This window comes from Labrus mixtus, chromosome 22, assembly GCF_963584025.1.
Source record: "Labrus mixtus chromosome 22, fLabMix1.1, whole genome shotgun sequence".
Classification (NCBI taxonomy): domain Eukaryota; kingdom Metazoa; phylum Chordata; class Actinopteri; order Labriformes; family Labridae; genus Labrus; species Labrus mixtus.
The window spans coordinates 7928440-7943858 of NC_083633.1; the positions used below are offsets into that span (position 1 = coordinate 7928440).

At 43.3% G+C, this 15419-nt stretch overlaps 2 protein-coding genes across 2 annotated transcripts in view; both read left to right on the top strand.

Annotated features, from left to right (window-relative positions):
• Window positions 1-15419, top strand: part of mpped1 (metallophosphoesterase domain containing 1) — a 149815-nt gene that overhangs the window by 129066 nt on the left and 5330 nt on the right. The window lies entirely within an intron of this gene.
• Window positions 1054-15270, top strand: pnpla3 (patatin-like phospholipase domain containing 3). Its single transcript, XM_061029357.1, has 9 exons — window positions 1054-1362; window positions 3021-3253; window positions 4806-4871; window positions 8847-9056; window positions 12319-12379; window positions 12495-12671; window positions 12788-12920; window positions 14083-14193; window positions 14424-15270. The coding sequence occupies exons 1-9, from the start codon at window positions 1176-1178 to the stop codon at window positions 14659-14661; spliced, it is 1416 nt and encodes a 471-aa protein (XP_060885340.1). The 5' UTR covers window positions 1054-1175; the 3' UTR covers window positions 14662-15270.

A 15419-nucleotide genomic window follows, 5' to 3' on the forward strand; every position in this document is an offset into this window, starting at 1 on the left:
AAATAAGGAAACTGATAAACATGTTTTTATCCAATCATGCTCTAAGCGGCTTATGCTGCCTTCACGGGCCCCCTGTATTTATTTTTAAAAAAAGGACAAAAACTGTTGAGTGAATCATCCAAAGTTATTTAGTTAAAAATATTGTTCTGATGACTTTTAATTAAGCTGTTGTGTCAAATGTTGTTTTACTAAAGATGTTTTGATACAGCATGTAAGTGTTTATTTTGACATAAATGTTCCAAAAAATTGGATTTGTACTTTTGTCTGTGTCACACTGACACTTTAGAGAATGAAAAAGGCATTTGTAACAAGACACCTCCCCTAAAGCTGCACAGATTATTTTGGTAATTGAGTAAAAGACAATTCGGGCCGTTTTTTGTTTTTTTTTATTTAATTTTGTTTCTGTCTTTTTCTTTTTTTTTTTTTTTTTAGATTTTTTTTAATTTACCCTTTGACACTAAACGAGGAGTGTTTAGTTTTAACGTGTGTTTGTTTGACGGGACAGCTGTTTGAAGACGTCAGACATTGCATTGACTTTAAAAAATGCACATTCAAAGATTCATCATGATGCAGATTTAATCTTATTGAAAATAAGCAAAAATGTCTCTTGCTCATCCCTTGTGCGTTCTTCATGTTTCTGGAAACCCTGGTGCAAATGTTTCTTTTTTAATTACTGAAAACGTGTGACCTGTAGTGAATCATTCCTTTGTTGATGTCCTATATTTATATTTCTTATGATATGAACCTTTGGGTCAGAAATTAAGTATAAAGTAAAGTAAGCAATCGTTTAGCTTTGTCATTACGAATCACTTTGTACTGTAAGAAAAAGATTAATGTCAGTTAATTCTGTGTAATTTGGTTGTTTAAAATCGTTTTGAGTCACTAAGAGACATTTTAAAAAGTGTGTAAACCGTCCCCTCTCTCATGGTTGCCAACATTTCCAATTTTTACCAGCAGATACTCATATTTCCGACAGCCCCTGAATGCATCATGAGCCTCCTCCCCGTGCTTCCCTTTATAGAGCCAGCTGTTGACCAATCGAGAGTTTCATTTCGCTTCTCTTCACCAAGCCGGTTCAACAACAACAACAACCTGTGGACCTCCACACCACGCAGCGGAGAGTACACGCTGTTCTATCCGCTCTCAGGGATCCCCAGCCGGGGCATGCCCGCAACATGTTCGACCTAAACGGAGGCTGGAACCTGTCCTTCGCCGGCTGCGGGTTTCTGGGGATTTATCACATCGGAGTAGCCAGCTGTCTGCTGGAGAAAGCGCCGTACCTCATCAGAGAGGCCACGAAGCTGTATGGAGCCTCCGCCGGAGCTCTGACCGCCTCTGTGCTCGCGAGCCAGGCTTCGATAAGTAAGAAACTGGAGCTCGATTATCAATTAGTTATGTCTACTTATGGTTATAGAGGACATCAAAGGTCCTCTGATAGCTTTTTATTCATATTCATATTCATATTATTATGTTTTTGAATGTTTATTAATTAAATATTGAAGTTATATCAGTTCAATTTAAACACAATTTTAGTAACTTTACTTTGATTTTAATACATTTTTTTACCAAAATGACCCAAGACATTTGAATAAAAATGGATGTCAAAATTCACGGTACTCAGAAGACTTTTGATAACACTGCGATAAACGATACAATTTAAGAATCGCTAGTATTGAAATAAAAACTTCGACCTTTCAGCATAAAGGTGTTAATCACGATGAGATTAAGGTCCAAAATGAACCTGTTCATTATTCTGAATAATTATTTTTCCATCTGCACTGAGTTCCCTTTTCCATGATTATTGTTGTTAAACTCATTGACCAGAAGTTTCTTATTTTCTTTCTGAATAAAAGCAGTTATCCACACAGGAAGTAAAGCAGATTTGGCTAAAGACAGTACAAATTACAAAATAAGAGCATAAAACAAAAACAGTTTTGAAATGCAAAATAACGGAATGTCAAACACAATTTATTCCCAAATACATCAAACATTCTTTGGCAAAACATACACCGCAAAAAAAAAAAAAAAACAACGCTTTAGGGTGATTTCTAATTAGTTTCCAATCCTCTCAGCACTGCAGCAGAAAAAACGCTGCAGAGGAAATATAACAGTGACTAGAATCGACCCCATTGTTCAAACACTCTTAATAATAAAATGAAATAAACCATCCTGACATTTCTTCTTCAGGGCTTTAGAGACAAACATGGCTGACTTATAAACGATTCATTCTTCACTACTCCTCAATCACATCGTTTATCTGTGTTCCTCAGGGATGTTTTTAAATCTGCCAACTTCAAGAGCCAGTGTACCCTAGATTTTAGTAAATACATGTATTGTTTTGGGGGAAAGCAACGCTCCTGTGTCGTCGTTTTGGGGTCGAAATCTCCAATGTTTTTTTAATGTAAAAGATGTTTATTTTCATTCCAGCTTTAAAAAATCTCTCTAAATCAGCCGATTAATCAGCAACTGTTGAGTTTTTCTCCTCTAAAATTGGTTTATATCTCAGTTTAGCAGTATATTTCATCATCACTCTTTGTCAAAATCTATATGTTTGGATGTCTGCCTTCAATATGCATTCAGTTTAATAGAAACAGAAGTTTGATTTTGTTTTTGAGCAGTTATCAGAGCATTATTAGACTCTCAGTCTTCAAAGCAGCGTAAACACGCCGTGGATAATGAGCAAAAATATTAGATCAGCGTCTGAAATCGATCCTCTTCACCTTTAAAGGGATAGAAGACGAGTATTAAAGCTGGCTGATAATGCTCTCATTGATAGACGCTCGGCATGAGTTTGAACGGAGAGAGGTGGCGTGTTATCGTAAGAGAACATGTCCATGTCCATGGCGTGAGTCACAGGAGCCTTTCCGTGTTCAAACATCCCGTGTGACATCACTTCTCGGAAGAGGGGTCACGGTCTGTCACTGACTCCTGGTAGCTCCTGTGGAGATCGATGCAGAGTTTGTTTGTTTGTGTTTCTTTCAAAACTCTCCCTCTTTTTTTTTTTTTTTTTTTTTTTTAAGTCAAATGCTGTGAAGATGTCATCGAGGTTGCAAAAGAAGCCAGGAAGAGAAACCTGGGTCCTCTTCACCCGACGTTCAACCTGGTCAAGGTGATCAAGACCGGCCTGGATCGGGACCTGCCGTCGGACGCTCACGTCCTGGCGTCGGGGCGGCTGTGCGTTTCTCTGACCCGAGTGTCAGACGGGGAGAACGTGCTGGTGTCGGATTTCAGCTCCAAAGACGAGCTCATCCAGGTGAGGGGAGGTTACTGACGTGTTTAGTACCGGTACATCTTCAAATTACAATGTTCCCCCTTTTTTAAACTATTTCTCGTCCAATGCCAAATGACAAGTAACCATGGCAACCACTCACAGGCTGGGTCCATCCTGCTGACTGTGCATGTTTTAGTTTTTTTTTTGAGTCACCAACGTCGACCCCCCTCCTACTTCCACATGTACCATGCAGCTCGAGGATGAAATGTGCCCGTGCGTCACAGATACGCCGGTTTTTGAGGCGACAAGAGACTTTTTAGAATTACGTTATATGGCGGTCCACTTCCTTGTTTGAGCACGGATGCGTCCACACCTCCCGCAGACCTCACTCGAGTACACATGAATCATGCCCGAGACCTCCTCTTCAAGCGGACTTTTGCACGGTACCCGAGTCCAGTACAAGTTCAGTAGGTTTGTGATAAAATGAATCGGACTTTGGGTCCAGAGGCAGTTTTACGGTACATGCAGCTGGAACGTGCGGCTCTTTGCGGCGTGCATTACTCTGCAGGTAACCTAACGCACCTTCTCATAGAGCAAGTCCGCAAACGCTGCAGTAACGAGGCGCTGCTGTCATTCATATTGATTCTGCAACGGCGTGTCCCAGGCTGGGAATTCACATTGCGTTACGCTGTGTCCAGTAGGGGAATGGAAAGGGCACGGCCATTTAGCAATTAGAAACTGTTTCTCTGTATGGCCTCGGTCTGTATCTCCAACAGGAACACTCCTCAGGATCTGGGTGCAGCATGACCCTAAATCAGTGCCCTCCTGACAAAGGAGTTTCTGTTGGTGTTCCTCCGTACCATGTGCCTTATAGAAAGAAGCTCGCTTAGATAAATCACCAGGCAAACTAGCAGAAGGCGTAGTCACTAGGGCAAGCTGAAACCAATGACGATGTATCACTCATGTATATGCAAAATACCTACACCCTGTGAAAGTATAAATATGCTCTGCAGCCGGGACTGCCCCGGGAATCTTTGATGCACTTGTGACTGATGTTACTTTTGCAGCTGATTACCCCTTTTGCAAAATAACTTTTTATTATATGCAATAAAATACACAAAGACAAAAGACTTTGACTTGAGATCTTTTATTACCAACAGAAAAATCCACAACAATGCACACACAGTCAGAACACACTCTGCGCTGCACGCCCCTGTTGGCTCTGCCGATCCTGTCTCGCCCCTGGAGCCTCTGGAGGCACATAGGGGGGGGGATCACTTCCTCCCCCTATTACACCTCAGTAACGTTCATATTGAAGCTGAAACGTCACCGGGATGTAAATATCGCGCCTTGAAACAGCAGATGGAAGACGGCTAATGTCAGGTTGGTTCGCAGGGTGTTGCTAACATTAGCAGTGCTAGCACCACTGGCCTTCCATCCTCCTTGAAGGCTAAAGTTTACATGCCTGTGCAGTAACGTTGTAACACATTGCACTGGACGAGTGGTTTAAAATCCGTTTAACCTGACACATCCGTCACTGTGCTGGACTGACGGCGTCTGTGTCTCTTCTTCTAACTTTGAGTTTTGTCCGTAGGCGCTGATCTGCAGCTGCTTCATCCCGGTCTACTGCGGCCTGATTCCTCCGTCCTTCAGAGGAGTGGTAGGTGACAAGTTGCTTCTTATTTCTTCTTAAAATGCACAAAGTGGAAGTCACATTGACTTCTTTACATCGTGCGAAAGCTTTCTTTTAGGAAAGGTCAAGCAGCATGTGAGGGAAGTGAAAAAAGGAGAAGGACGTTTAAAGCTGCAGCAATAAGCACAAATAAACAGAAACTTCCTCACGAGCTTTATCGTGTTGCATAAGAAGAAGTCTGTGTTCGAGCTGCTGCGATCTTAAGCAACACATCTTTAAATTAAAAGTGAAATCTAAAATGCGACTCGGCTGACCTCACTACTACACAAACAGAAAATGGCACAGGTGTAAAGTCCAGGTTCAAAGTGCAGCACTGCCGTGAGGTCATCTTATTAGTCATTTCCATGTTTTGAAAAAGAGCTGCAGTTGTCATTTTATCTGTGAATCGTTGCTGCTGATGTCGGATCTGGCTTCATTTGGACTTTGGCACTGATCTCAGTCAGAGCTTTGATTACTCTGTTTGTGTGCAGCACTGAGCAGAGCAGCGTGGGTTATTCACAAACACTGCACATGTCAGACACATTAGATTAAGATGAAGTTATGAAGACGTAACACAGGGCAAAGGGCAAGTGCTTTGTAATGAAAGCAGATAACAAGTTATCAATAAGATTACTTCACATTTGATGGGATTGTATGAATGAATGAGTTGTTAATGAATATTAGGGAGTCGACTTAGGGCGTCTGTATTTGTCATGGATGTGTTTGTAATGTCATCTAAACTTTCTGACAACATTAAAGAGAGAACAGTTCTAGACCAAGCTGATGCTGAAGTGCAAAATCCTGCAGTTCCTCGAATGTCCACTAGAGGCTAGCTGCAGAAGCACAGGAAGTCACATACACACCCATTCTAAAAAGCCTGTTTTTACAGCAGAGATTAACATGTTTACAGCCTGGTTCAAAAAAACCAAACAGGTCTGATTAGCTCATGTCTCGATCGGCACACACTGTACGGGACGTAATTTTTTGATTTGATGAAGGATACGTGTTATCCATAGTTAAGCACGTAGCTGACTTGATTGTCAGATGGGCACAGTGTAACGGTTTGTCAGGAGGTTTAAAACCCACCTCAGCTCCAGATCTCAGCCTGTCGTTAAGTTGACTGAAAGTTAGGCTGAGTCAGCATTTCCAGCATGGAGACCGCCATCGATGGGACTCCAGCGCCCCCTGCAGGAACAGATGGGTGACGTCACTCAGGCTTCAAACATTCATATTTACAGTCTGTGGTCTATAGTTGCCTTGATCAGTCGGTAAATGTGTGTTGCTGTGTTATGTTGGACACTAGCTACACCTTAAATACAAAGGAGTCACTCAAAAATGAAGAATCAAAACGAACGACTGACGTTAAGATAATTACAAAAGCGCAGCAAGAAGTGCACAACCAAACTCAAGTCGTCTGCAGTTTCAACTGAAATAGACATTTCAACTCTCAGGCAGTGAACTCTGGTGTAAAAGACGGCACAGAAAACCCAGCGACACCATTAAACGGCTGCTGGATTCTGATAAACCGTCTATAAGATGTCTACATGTCCATCTTGTGTCTGTTAGACGTTATCTGTGGATTCTGTACATCGTGTACGCTCACAGCTCAGTCAGCTGTGACTCACTCACTTTATGCATGAGTGTGCAGCTTTCTGAAGCATGGCACCTCGTGGTCTAACAGCGCTTTGAGCAGCTTGAGTGATGTAACATTTGTCAAAACTAATTCTGGCCGCTTGTACCCGCGATCTTATTACAAGTTTCCTCTGGAGGGGTGTCTGGGTTCAGACAGGGTGAGGAGTTCACGGGGGAGCTCTGAGTAGGGACGCTACTCCTTCACATCGAAGGGGCACAGGCGAGAAGGTTTGGGCATCTGATTAGGATCCACCTGGAACGCCTCCCTTTGGAGGTTTTCCAGGCACACCCAAACTGGGAGGGGACCCCGAATACACCCAGAGTTCCCCATGAGGGATTATATATCCAGTCTGGCCTGGGAACGCCTCGAGATCCCTGCAGGAGGAGGAGCTGGAAAACGTTGCTGGGGACAGGGTTGACCTACTTCGCCTGCCGACCTCGGATAAGCAGAAGAAAAAAGGATTCATGTTTTTAAAAAAAGCCCCCAAAACAAACTCCAAAAAGTTTATTTTAACACTTAATTCCTGGTTTTGTAATAATATCCAACAAAGTGACTCATATGTCATTTTAAAGTCTGTTAAAGGTGCTTCAGATTACTTTCTTTTTTAGTGTTAATGTTCAACCAGCACCTTCGATACATGACAGGCGTGCACGACTTTAACGAGTTGAAGAAGATATTGGGAATGTTTACAGTTTTTTTTATAGAGCTGAAAGTTGAAGCAGTGACAGAGGACTTTTGCTCTATTTTCAACCCACAAAGAATTTGGAAGCAGCTGTTAGGAACCTGTCGACTGTAGTTATGTAATAATAATTATAACCTTACATAACTATCGTCACAGTTGTGAGAAATCAGACAAAGGCAAAGCTAAGATTACTCGTATCAAAGTTGACCTCATTCTGGGTTTCTGTCATTTAGTTGAAATGATTTTTGAGCAGTTTGTGACTAAGACGTGTTCTGTACTCCCTCAACCACGAAAACGCAGCTTTAAGCTAAAGCAGCATGCTAACACAGACAATGCTAACATGTTGATCATTTGATTCCTGGCAACTTAATCTCAAGCATTAGGGCGAGGCAAGTTTATTTATGGAGTGCCATTCATACGTGGAGCAACTCAAAGTGCTTAAGACAGGTACAAGAAAGAACATTAAAATAAAGACAACACATAAATATATTAAAGGTGACATATTCTCCTCCTTATCAAAAAGTGTTAATAAGTCTCAGAGCTCCTCAAAACATGTCTGTTAGGTTTCTTGTTCTAAATCCATTCTGATTCTGTATTTGATCATCCCTCTATTTCAGAACAGAGAAGCCAGCACTTCAACATAGCATGTTTCCTTAATGTCTGATCATATAGTAAGGTCACTTTATCATTTCACTCTCTACACATCTTACCGACTTTTGTTTATCTGCTTTTTTACTTATTTCGGTGTGCATTCGTCTTAAAATCTCTTTCTTTGAGAAACAACAGATTTGGCTGAGAGATGTTGTATAAAAGTTTGATTGATTGAAAGAGGCCCAGCGCTGACGTCATAATCAAATATTACACTTGGTTTCATTTTTATAGTAGGAGTGTCAAAGTACGCTCTATGATTCACGCTGAACGATCCCGACCTCCGTTCCCATCGCTGACCCACATTCGGTCCCGTCGAGGCTGCGTGTCACAGCTGGCAGCATCTCTGGGATTTTTCCCCCCCCCGCCACTTTAGAACAAGGTTAATTCCTTCTCTGCAGCGTTTTAAGCCCTTCAAACAAGAAACCGTCCTTTCATTTTACAGATTCTACGGAGATTAAACCTGAGAGGAAAGCAAAGCATTTTATTACACAGATTTAAAAAAAAAAAAAAAAAAAAAAATGGGGCAATGGGGTTTTTGTTTCTTTGGGTCATTATTTTTGTAAGGCTGAAGAAGGAACGGTTTGGTCAAAACTTTACACGTAACTAAATCTCTGCACTTGTGCCGTTTTTATTTTTTCATTGCTGCGACATGTGCACAGAGCGATGCAGGATCAACAGCACGGCCGGCTGCGAAGTCAACAAGAACTTAAATGACCTTTTCATTATCACACGGAGCTGAATCATCCGCATCCTCTTCTCGTAATCCAACAGAACGTGTGATTTCAAGACTTAAATCGATGAATTAAAGCAGTTTCACGCTGGCGATCTGTGTGGGGTTTTTGACACTCTTTGTTTGTCAGACACAGAAGGTCAGGATGCTCAGAGAGTTTTTAAGGTGAAGATTCTGACAGTAGGATTTAAGATATTAATATTCAGAGGTTTGATGTTTTATTTCTCTTTGTATGAAGTTGTGTATGTTTAATCTGTGTGTCTCCAGCGATACGTGGACGGCGGGATCAGCGACAACCTGCCGCAGTCGGAGCTGAAGAACACCATCACCATCTCTCCTTTCTCTGGCGAGAGCGACATCTGCCCACGGGACAACTCCACCAGCTTCCACGAGCTGCGCTTCACCAACACCAGCATCCAGATGAACCTGGGCAACATGTACCGCCTCAGCAGGGCGCTGTTCCCACCTGAGCCAAAGGTAGGTAACAACAACACAGGGACTTTGTGCTCTTACAGACCGAGGAAAAGGGGGGGAACATTTTTGTTGCTGGAGAGCATTTAATGTCATGTGTGGTTGAAAAGGTGAATTATAAATGTTACTTTGGTCTGAATCCTGAATACTCTCTGAGTCTCTCTAATCTCTGGAAAGTTTGTACGTGACAGAGAAGATTGTAAATACTGCGGTGCAGTTTCCATCAACTCTCAGCTGACGGTCCATTTTTCCACTCTTCAACACTGGTGTTTGTGAGGAGACTCTTTTTGCAAAATGACCGCGTAATGCGTCATCTAAGTACATGCTAACAGCACCAGCACACAGAGACACTGTTTGCTCTGAAGTGCAGTCAGGGGGCATTTAACCCTTTACCTGTGGTTTCTGAATAACTCCTAAAATCGTCCGTCAGCACTACAGTTTTCCTCCGTCGGACGGAGTGTGCTCTGTCCCACTGGGTCCATTTCTGGAACGGGAGCGCAGCCATGATCAGCTGTACACACAACACAGGAGAACTACAAGATCTCAGGAGAACTACAAGATCTCAGGAGAACTACAAGATCACAGGAGAACTACAAGATCTCAAGAGAACGACAAGATCACAGGAGAACGACAAGATCACAGGAGAACGACAAGATCACAGGAGAACTACAAGATCACAGGAGAACTACAAGATCACAGGAGAACTACAAGATCACAGGAGAACTACAAGATCACAGGAGAACTACAAGATCACAGGAGAACGACAAGATCTCAGGAGAACTACAAGATCACAGGAGAACTACAAGATCACAGGAGAACGACAAGATCTCAGGAGAACTACAAGATCACAGGAGAATTACAAGATCACAGGAGAACGACAAGATCTCAGGAGAACTACAAGATCACAGGAGAACTACAAGAACAACAAGTTTCTTTCTGAGGATGATTTGTTGTTCATTCGGTGCCTGTTTTGACGTAATGTCGATACAGTGATGGAATTTAGTCCGTATATATTGTGTCTTATTTTGAAATTGCCCAGACGCTCTGTGCGTTTTCCTTGTCCTACTTCCTGTCAGGGTATTCATATTCTGTCCAGCTCCATGCGTGTTTGCAGCGTGCCCCGTCTAAAACAGACTGGCAGTATATTTGAGATGGAGTGTACTGGCACGCTCTGGAGACGGGCCGTTGTGCTCGCTGTGGAAACACAATCATTGTCTGGAGTGGCAGCGAACAGCAGCGTAGTGGCGTGCACGCAGTATGTGGAAATTGGGGGTTAGACGGTGTGTTGTTTATCTGGTTTGTTCAGGTTTAGCGGGCGCAAAAGCCACTACATCCTTTTTGTGAATCAGACTCGGTGTGTTCACGTTGCAGGAATCAATTAACATGTTAAATACAAAAAGATAGGAGTCCTCAATCCACACTGTGACAGTGTCAGTGAGCCATGCAGGATATACACTTTCCACTGCCTCGTTAAAACTCCCATGAACCTCTGCAGACTGCAGTCGAGACCTCTCGGCTTCTTTTGGTTTCGGATATAAAACGCTGCAATTATCAACGGTAAAATTGCAGCCGCAGGAGCCCGACATCAAAGTAAAAAGAGCTAAATAAAAGAGCTAATCAACCAACTCCTTCTCTGAGGTGGAAGATGAGGTTTTAGGATAAAGAACATCCCCGAGCACGGAGAGGATTTAAAGATCCCACTGTCTCATGTTGGTAAAATCCCTGTTTTTTTATCCCCCGTCTTGTTTTTTCCTGTTGCTGTGTTAGGTAACCTCTGAGATGAGGTGAGCTTTGTCCTTGTTGGAGTGGTGGAGCCGTTTTTTGTTGTGTCGTTGTAACACATTCAGGCTCCTCCCCCTTCTCCTCATGACTCCTCCCCTCGCGTGTTACTTGTGTGTTTTATTGCCTCTGCAATACCGTCTTGATCCCACGGTTATGTAACCGGGAGCACGAGTGCGTATTGGAAGTGGGCACGTTTGTTGGGACACATTCCTGGAGGGAGGAAAAGCTTCTCAGTACCCGGCTGCATGAGAACCGGCCTGCGGGGCAGTCCCAAGAATCAAACGTCAAATTAAACACAGAGCTGTGTGTGTGTGTTTTAACACATAATTCTTGTTTGTGTGGCTGTGAGCTGATCTCCTGATGTCAGAGTTCTATTTTATTGGACGAGTTTCTCTTATCCAATGAAAGAAATAAACTACAGGTTGTCACAATACCAGATTTTTAAAATGTCACTACTAAACTTATAAAAATGAAAAGATATGGATACCTGTTTCGACATCAAAGAAGCAAAAATCAGAAGTCCGAGGCACCAAATCCTGGGCAATTTATTGATTTTAGGGACTAAAAATTGCATGCAATCTCCTGCACACTGTCTTTATTGAACATATATTTAAATGTGTATGAGTGCAATTTAGTCAGTGCTGTCTGCGGGTTAGGAATACGACTGAAGGGGCTCCTGTAGCATAGTGGTTAGTGCAGGCGGTCTGGGTTTCGGGTCCGGCCTGTGGCTCATTACCCTCTCTCTCTCCCTCTCTCTCTCCCTCTCTCTCTCCCTCTCTCTCTCTCTCTCTCTCTAAATAAAAACCCTTAAAATCAGAAATGGGACTGAAGATCCTTGGGAGAAAGTTTTGTTTCGGTTTTCGTTCTTTAAGTCTCTCCCGCTGCTTGTGTGGTTCACGTGAGGGGCTTTTAAAAGGGAGTGAAGTGATGAAGTGTTTGCTTTCTTTCTCTATAAACCCTGAACATATTTGAAGCTTCAGGGCTTGAGCGTCAAAGCGGTGACATCTAGTGGCTCGTTACGATCACTGTAGCAGCATGATGGGAAAAGGTGTTGGTGCTTTAGAAGTCGTAGTCTGCTCTGTTTGTTCCTGCTCTGACTAACTGCCTCCTTTTTTCAGGAAGAGAGTCAACAGTCCTGTTATGAAGATCAACTTTATTAACTTCATCAGACCGACGTGCTTCTGCTTGTGGCCTTCATCAGGGTCATGACGAAGACCACAAGACGAAACTTGTCGGTCTGATGAAGTTAATAAAGCTTATCTTCATACTACAAGTGTTGCCGGATCTACTCCGAGCTCCTCATCCTCTCTCTACCACCCTCCAGAGGAAACTCATTTCGAATCCAAAATTGTCTTTTATTTCATGATTTCAACTAAAAATTACAGCGACCTTCAATGTGAAGAATCAAAACTGTGAACCAGATTAAAGCCTGTTACTGCTTTTATGTATTTTTCTGTTCTAAAAGTCGTTCTGTTTGTTTCTTCAGGTCCTGGCTGAGATGTGTCAGAGCGGTTATAAAGATGCTCTGCGCTTCCTGGAGGAGAACAGTGAGTTTATCTACGACTTGTCTATGAACATTATCTCATTATGATACACCTCGGTAATAATCCAGGTAAACCTTTGGACCGTCACTGATGTCGTCGTGTTTGTTTATGGCCTCAGACCTGTTGATGCTGCAGCACCCGACCTCGGGCCCCGCCCTGCAGGAGAGCCCGTCCTCCTGCTGCTGCAAGGAATCAGAGACCACCAAAGACTGGGTGCTGCGGAGGCTCCGCCTGCTGAGGAAAGAGCACTGGTGGCTGGACGAGCAGATCGCTTTGCCCACGTCCATCAAGAAAGGTACGCTGTCATCTCCAGCTCGTTAGCGATTAAGAGTTTGCAAATTGAGTAAAAAACTGTCGGACATGCTGTGTTGTTGACTATGTGCCGTGTGTGTGTGTGTGTGTGTGTGTCAGTGTTCTGCGAGGCCTGTCAGGATAAATCCGGCCTGTACACCAAAGTGTCCGGGATGCTGCCGATGAGAGTGGCCTCCTACATGCTCATGCCGTACACTCTACCTGTGCAGTCGGCCTACTCAGTGGCTCAGAGGTGAGTAGACGTTAGAGACTGTGTGAAAGAAGAGGGTGTGAAAGGTTGCGTTCTCTCTACTGGCCAGCAGGGGGCGACTCCACTGGCTGCATTAAGGATTGTTAAAAAAAACCTGTGAGAACATCAGCCTCATTTCTGTCGTGATTTATTCCTCAGTAAATATTTCCCTAACGATTTTATGATCTCAGTCTTCTTCAAAACAGCATGATGTTCATTTAGTACGTTATGGTCCCTGTTAGAGTCAGATAGACCATGACGCCTGGAAGAAGTCTGGATGGGGGGGGGGTTAACTTTCATTGACAAGTCACTACAACAGAAACCTGAAAATGTCGCCCTATTCAAGCCGTGATATTTACACCCCTATGATGTTTCACCTTCAATCTGAATGTCAGGGAGGAGTAATGGGGGGACGAAGTGCTACAGAGGATTGATGTCTACTGGGAAAACTCCTTGTGACATCACAGTGGGATTTTGGTAAAAGAAAATCCCCTCCCCTCCCCTGGTATCTCCACCCATGGACTCCTCCCCCAGCCTAGAGCAAAACTTTTGCACAGGTCCGCCATTTTTATTCTTGCTACAGAGGATTGATGTCTACTGGGAAAACTCAGGGCGGGCTCATTGCATTTAAAGAGACACACACACCAAAACGGAGCGTTCTGAGAGAGCTGGTTTATACAGGGTCACAAACCTCCTCTGGTGCTTGATTCATGTTATATTTTGAGCAAAGCACAGCTCAGATGTTTCATTTAGACCACAGGGGGACTGTTTGAAAAAGTGGAGAAGGAGGATAATATGTCCTCTTTAAGAACTGGATTTGGGACTTCAAAACTGAGCCTGATCAGTCGGAAAAGAATTGCTCGCCCGGCAGATATTCCAAACGTTTCCACTTCGGGGGGTTTACTTTCAGTTTGAGCATCAGCCCCCCTGATAATGTGCTGTAAAATGTTTCCCCTGTTATTCACCCATAACAGTCCTCGCTCAGCTTTTAGACAGAGCGTTTAACAAATCCTCCACAGATCAAAGATTCAGAATCAAAAGTCTTATTATTCATTTTGTTTGCACCCTGAGGCGTCCTATGAGAACTCCTTTAGATGTGGGCCACAGGAGGGATTGAGTCATTTTATTATGTGATATTATTTTATAACTTCTGCATCTCTCACAGGTTCGTGGAGTGGATCCCGGAGGTGCCCGCCGACGTGAGCTGGCTGTTTGGTGTGGCAGGAAACGTGTACCGACAGGCGTGGAAGGGAGGAATGCCAGCCACCTCTATCAGGTGACTGATGTTTTCCTTTAGCCTTTAGTGTGACCTGCGTCCTCACAGTATAGTTTAAAAGTTGTTTGCAGTTTGTTTTAGTTTGACCTAAGGCGTCTGTGACCCACACGTTCTGGTGATGAGGGAGGTTTTAAAACAAAATAGTGTTTCTTAATGTTGTCTCAAAGTGCCTCTATGCATGTGTGAGTTTTAAATGACGTTTTTAAGTATCAGTGTCGTTTGCTTCACAGTGAACCGTGCTTGAGGAAGTGCTTGAGCGAGCCGCCTCCCTCTACAGACGGCGACAAGCCAACGCAGAGAGACCACCCTCCTGCTCTTTCCTCCCTCGACCTCCACGGGAGCTACTGGGAGATCCCAAATTCTACCTCCTCTTCATCCCCTCCCCATCCTCCTCACATCGCCCCCTCCTCCCCCACACAGGTCTGCTTCTTCGTGGGCCTGCCGGACGAGCCTCAGAGCCCAGCATAGCCGTGAGATGACCAGCACTTTAACCACAGCGGTGTCAAACGTTCACCTTCTTCTGGAAGCACAATCGGTGGATTGGTGGTGAACCTTTGAATCGTTGCTTATCTTGGACTCTGTACACTCCAGACAACACCCAGTGTCAAATATTTTAACGAGTGCTCTGGAGAGCAGCGTCACGTTTTGCTCAGGATCATGGATTTGTTTTATGACCTGTTTTTAATGTGCAGTCTCGTTTTACAGTTTGACTACAACCTTACCTACCTGTTTGTTTAAAAATATTTACTCAGTTATTCTTCATTCCAGCATAATTGATCCAATTGTGTCACTCTTTCAGTCCTCCTGATTATGTTTGTTTTCATTGTGTCACATGACGGTTTTTGGAAGCCATGTTGGACGTTTAACGGCCCCTATGTGTAACATATCGAAGGTTCCCATGAATATAAAGAAACAGATGTTTATCATATTTCTTGCGTATCAAAAGTCGTTTTGTAGGTATTCTTAATATTTTAAAGTTTGACATTTCCTGAAAAACACAGACAAATTTGTGAACCTGCACTTTGGCGTACACAAGTTTATACTCCCAGTTTACATAATTACAAATTTTAAGAAATTTCACATCACTCTTTCATGACTGTACATCCTGTCGGTTTCAAGCCCCAGTGCCTGTACAAGCTAACTACATGTTAGCATCCAGAGCTTTCTAGCCTTCGTGTTTTGCTGGATTTTCCATTCCTTCGACTTATTTCCGATCTTTTGATGAC

Bases quoted from the DNA above. Each gene is read 5' to 3' on its own strand.
- pnpla3 (XM_061029357.1), top strand. From the start codon at position 1,176: ATGTTCGACCTAAACGGAGGCTGGAACCTGTCCTTCGCCGGCTGCGGG. The intron at 4,872-8,846 runs GTAGGTGACAAG...GTGTGTCTCCAG, and splicing joins CTCCGTCCTTCAGAGGAGTG to CGATACGTGGACGGCGGGAT. The intron at 12,380-12,494 runs GTGAGTTTATCT...TTATGGCCTCAG, and splicing joins GCGCTTCCTGGAGGAGAACA to ACCTGTTGATGCTGCAGCAC.